Here is a 5,201-nt window from a genome sequence, read left to right as displayed (position 1 = left end):
CCAAATGACAAGAGCTTCGTTTTGCGTTGAATGGTGGGGAACACTTTGCGACCCAATTTATTTTTTATTCAGAATCTGATCTGATCTGAATCTGATAAAAAAAAAAAATAGAACATTTTATACAGCATTGCCATGGCGTTCTCGATTGCGAGATTCCTATTCGAAACTAAGCTTCCATCCACCCCGAGATTCGAACTGACGACCTTTGGATTGTGCGTCCAACTGCCTACCAGCGATTCCACCGAGACAGGACCCAGGGAGACGCGTCTCCTACACCTGGACTGAGCTGACGATCTAACTTCTAAGTTAGACCGGGGCCAACATTTACTTCCCCGTCCGAAGGAAAGTGATGTGTCCGGAAACGAATGAAACACGTGTAGTACAAAACGTAAGAGCGAATATATTTCGTACTGGTTTGCGTGGTTGTTGAAACCGAACTTAATTTTCTCCACCACCCACAGGCGCAGCCTACTGCGATGGGCGCTCGATGGTGGGGATGGAACATCTCCCCCCTTATTTCATCCAGAAGTTGGAAAATCTTCCTGGAAGCTTGATTGCGCGTTGTCCTCGTCCTCCACCAGCTGGCGCGCCTTGAGGTGCTTCAGGTACCGGATGTCCTTGTCCTCCAGAAGCTCGTCCCGCCGGGAGAGCGGCAGGTGCCGGTGGTTCTACAGCTGCGTCCTCGAACTCTGCTTCGGATGAACCGGATTGCTCCTGATCGTCAGATTCTTCAGAGTCGTCGTCCGAGAATTCCGGATCGCTGTCGTCAACTGGAACAGGAACTGGCACTGGAGTTGCAGGCACTGGTGCTGCTACCGCATCGGCCAATCCAAAACCGTCGAAAAAGATCGAGAGCGGCGTCGGCTCTGGCGAGGCTGTGGTCTCGGGAAATCGTGTCTTCAACTGGTTTGCGTGCGAACGGATCAAGCGTCGGCGGTCGTCGAGGAATATGTTGTAGTTGACTCTGCCGATCTTCTCGATCACGGTACCAGCCTCCCACTGCCAGGAGTTGGCACGATGGACCTGCGCGAAGACGGCATCGCCGTGCTTGAAAATCCGTTGGATCGCACCGTGCTTTTTGTTAAAAGCGTCGTTCTGCTTCTCCGCCCTAGCGCTGGTGCTTGGCGAATTGTCCTTGGTCGGTTGAAGGAGAGCAGAAATGGTCCGGACTGGCCGGCCGAACATCACTTCCGCCGGAGACTTGCCATCGAGATCGCTGGTTGGGGTCGAGCGGTACACTTGCAAAAGCGTCTGCAGTGCTTCCTCCAGGGTTTCTCCCCCCGCGCGAATTTTGCGAAGGCTTCTCTTCAGCGTGTCCACAAATCGTTCCGCCGATCCGTTTGATTGTGGGTGGAACGGAGCGGTTCGAAGGTGGCAAATTCCCAGCTTGGTGCAGAACTCCTTGAACTCGTGGCCAGTGAACTGGGTTCCGTTGTCGGAAACAATAACCTCCGGAATACCGAACGTAGCGAATGACTGGGTCAGCAGCTTGATGGTGGTCTTCGCTGTCATCGTTCGAGTTGCGTACACTTCGGGCCATTTGGTGAATGGGTCGACCACCACCAGGAAGTACACGCCATCCACGGGACCGGCGTAGTCGATGTGGATCCGGGACCACGGCTTGCTTGGAGTTGGCCACGATTCTAAGCACGTTTTGGTGGGTGCTTTTCCAGCGATGGAGCAAGGGTTGCATCGCTTAACGAAATCCTCTATTTCGTTGTCTAGTCCGGGCCAGTAGACGAAACTGCGCGCAATCGCCTTCATGCGGACCATTCCAGGATGTCCACGGTGGAACTGTCGCAAAATCTGGGACCGGAACTGGTTCGGAACCACCACTCGGTCGTGGAACATCACGCAACCGTCGACAAGACTGAGCGATTCCCGTCGGCGGAAGTAGGGAAGAACCTCGGAGTTGGTGACCGATCCCGCGCTGCTTGGCCATCCGTCGCGGATGTACTTGACCACGGCCTGGAGTGTGGCGTTCGTCGCAGTGGCTTTTTGGAGAGCTGCGAAAGAGACCGGCACTTTGTCGATCGTGTCTGCGATGATGCTTACCAGGTCCTCTTCGAGTGTGAGTGCTGCCACGACGTACTCCTCTTCCGGTTGGATGGTACGGTCGATGAGCCGAGACAACATGTCGGCACAACCGAAGTCGCTCGTGGACACATGCTGGATCTCGAAATCGTAGTTCAGCATCGTGAGTGCCCAGCGTTGGAGGCGATTCGCGGTGTGCAGTGGAATTCCCTTCTTCGAGCCGAAGATGGACAGGAGCGGCTTGTGGTCAGTTTGCAGTGTGAAGGGTCGTCCCAGCAGGTACTTGTGGAACTTCGTTACCGCATATACTAACGCGAGCGCTTCCTTTTCAGGTTGTCCGTAGTGGCGCTCAGCGGGTGTGAGCGACCTTGACGCGTGTTGAACTGCCTTGAGTGAGCCATCAGGGAACTGGTGGAGTATGACGGCCCCGATGCCGGTGCTCGACGCGTCCGCGGCTACGATGATCGGCAGCTTCGGATCGTAGTGAGTTAGTAGCAGGCTTGACTGGAGCACCTCCTTGAACTTCTCGAACGCCTGCTGGCACTCGGATGTCCAACGCCACTTGGTGTCCTTCTTGAGCAGCTGGTCCATTGGGCGGCGTAGCTCGTGAAGGTTGCGCACGAATCTTCCGTAGAAGTTCACCGCGCCCAGGAACGATCGCAGTTCGGACACGTTGGTTGGTGCGGGAATGGCGGCAATCGTCCTCAGCTTCTCGGGATCGGGGCGGATGCCTCGACTGTCCACGATGTGTCCCAGATACCGAATTTGCAGCTGGAAGAAACTGCATTTCTCGGCCTTGACGTGGAACCCGTACTCCTTGAGACGTTGGAGCAACTGCTTGAGTGAAGATGCGTGCGATTTCCGGTCTGGTCCGAACACGATGACGTCGTCCATGAAGGTGCGGACGCCAGGTATGCCCGCAATCATTCCGTCCAGGAGGCTTTGGTAAGCTCCCGGCGCTGACTTCACCCCCGGAGTGAGGCGATTGTACTGGAACAGACCTCGATGCGTATTGATGGTGAGGAGCTTCTTGGAGTCGTCATCAACTTCGAGCTGAAGGTACGCATCGGAGAGGTCGATGATGCTGAAGATGGAACTGCCAGACAGCTGCGCAAAAATTTCCTCCGGTGTTGGCAGCGGGTAGTGGTTGGCTTCCAATGCTTCGTTCAGACCAGTTGAGAAATCCGCACAGATGCGAACTCTTCCGTTCGGCTTGCGCACAGCGACGATCGGAGCGGCCCACTCCGAGAATTCAACAGGTGTGATGATTCCCAGAGATTGGAGGCGGTTGAGCTCGTCGTCGACCAGGGAAATGGTGTTGAACGGAACTGGTCTTTTGGGACAAAAGACGGGCTTGGCGTTAGGTTTGAGATAAAGCTTTACCTTCGTCTTGGTGCAGTGTCCCAGGGAATCGTCGAAAACGGCCGCGTGGTTGGCTCGAAGCTCTTGAAGCTGCTCCTCCACCGACTTGACCTCGACGACGTTGCAAATGGAATCGATCGGCACGGACCACAACTCAAAGAGCTCGATCCATTCGATTCCCAGAAGGTTGAGTCCAGGCGATGACGTCACGAAGCATCTGCTGCGCTCCGTTCTGCCGTTGAGAGTGACGTCACACACGAACTCGCCGACAAGCCCGAGCGGCTGGCCGGACGCGTTGATTGCTTGAATGGAGGATGGCTGCAAACATGGCTGTCCTAGCTTGCGCCACGTTGCCTTGGCAACCACCGTTATGTCGCTGGCTGTGTCGAGCTGCAGTTGCGTAGCAACGCCGTTGATGGTGATCGGCAAGTACTTACGCCTGCTGCGATTGGCAGCCACGTGGTTGACGAAAATTCCTCGCGACTTGGCTTTCTGCTGCTTCTTCGCCTGCTTTTTCTTCTCCTCCACGGAATGATCCGGCTTGGGAGAACTGCTGGAAGGCTTGGAAACGCAGCTGCAATAGCCTTCCTTGTGGCCAACTCGGTTGCATGCCTTGCACAAATGCCCCGAAAACGGACAGTCCCGGACAAAGTGCATTTGGCCGCATTGCCAGCAGGGGGTTCGGGGTAACTTGCCTTCGGTTTTCGCCGGACGCTGCTGCTGGGGACCGCTTCGCCTCTCCTGGACCGCGTGGACTGCTGGTTTTGAGCTTGATGGCCGCTCGACCAGCGTCGTGTCCGCCTTGAGATTGACGAGGCGCTGAAACTCGTCGATCAGGGTTTGGAGCGTCACAGGGTTTTCGGCGGTCTCCGCTTCGATCCGGGAAAGGAGTCTTGCCCGAACATCGGCGTATCGAGGTGACTTAAGACCGCAGATGAAGATGAGGCATTTGAATTGGTCAATCTTCACCTTTTGGAACTCAAAGTCCTCACACGCCCGGTTCACCTTACCTCCGTAGGTGATGATATCCTCCGCCTCCGACTTGGCCAGCTGGAGACACTGGTAGCGTTTGTGGAAGATGGAGGTGTGGGAGCCGAAAATTTTCCGTAGCGTGGCCACGGTGTCGTCGAACTTGACGGCACTTGGAAGCTTGGGCAGGATGTAGTTACAATAGCGGCTGTGTGCGGTGGTGTCCAACTTCCGGAGCAAAAGTCGCACTTTCGCCTCCTCCTTCAGCTTGGACGCGTCCTCCTTGAACATGTCCTCGTAACGCCGGAACCACTTGTCGAAAGTGACACCGTTCTCTTCGTCGAAAGAAAACTCGCTGATGTTGGTGGCCAGCGACTCCAGGATCTGCTCGGAGTTATCTGGTGCTGCCGCCGGTGCCGCCATCTTCTGCAGCAATTCCGTAATCTTGAGGATCGCCTGTTGTAGTTCCGCCATGCTTCCGGTTTTTCCTCGTCGCCAAATTGATGTGTCCGGAAACGAATGAAACACGTGTAGTACAAAACGTAAGAGCGAATATATTTCGTACTGGTTTGCGTGGTTGTTGAAACCGAACTTAATTTTCTCCACCACCCACAGGCGCAGCCTACTGCGATGGGCGCTCGATGGTGGGGATGGAACAGAAAGCGTGATCAGAAAAGTCTCGTCTCGAAAAATGCCACCGGGTCCGTCTGGGATCGAACTTAGGATCTGTTAGGTTTGGAATAAGTACAACTGTTCAGGTTGGTGGTCCAAACTAGAATGATTTATTAATCGCCGACAGCCGCCTTTTATACCCAAATTTTAGCAATTCATGGCAT

The 5,201-nt window shown here is 55.0% G+C and overlaps 1 protein-coding gene across 1 annotated transcript; it reads right to left on the bottom strand.

The window, feature by feature from the left end:
• Positions 1-513: 513 nt before the first annotated feature.
• On the bottom strand, positions 514-5,022 carry LOC120416631 (uncharacterized protein K02A2.6-like). The gene has a single exon (XM_039578438.2). It carries the CDS (start codon positions 4,837-4,839, stop codon positions 514-516), a length of 4,326 nt encoding a protein of 1,441 aa, XP_039434372.1. The 5' UTR covers positions 4,840-5,022.
• Between the last annotated feature and the right edge of the window lie 179 nt (positions 5,023-5,201).

This window comes from Culex pipiens, chromosome 2 (genome assembly GCF_016801865.2).
Source record: "Culex pipiens pallens isolate TS chromosome 2, TS_CPP_V2, whole genome shotgun sequence".
Taxonomy (NCBI): domain Eukaryota; kingdom Metazoa; phylum Arthropoda; class Insecta; order Diptera; family Culicidae; genus Culex; species Culex pipiens.
Note: the sequence above shows the minus strand (reverse complement) of the source record. Positions and strands in the feature narration are given on the sequence as shown.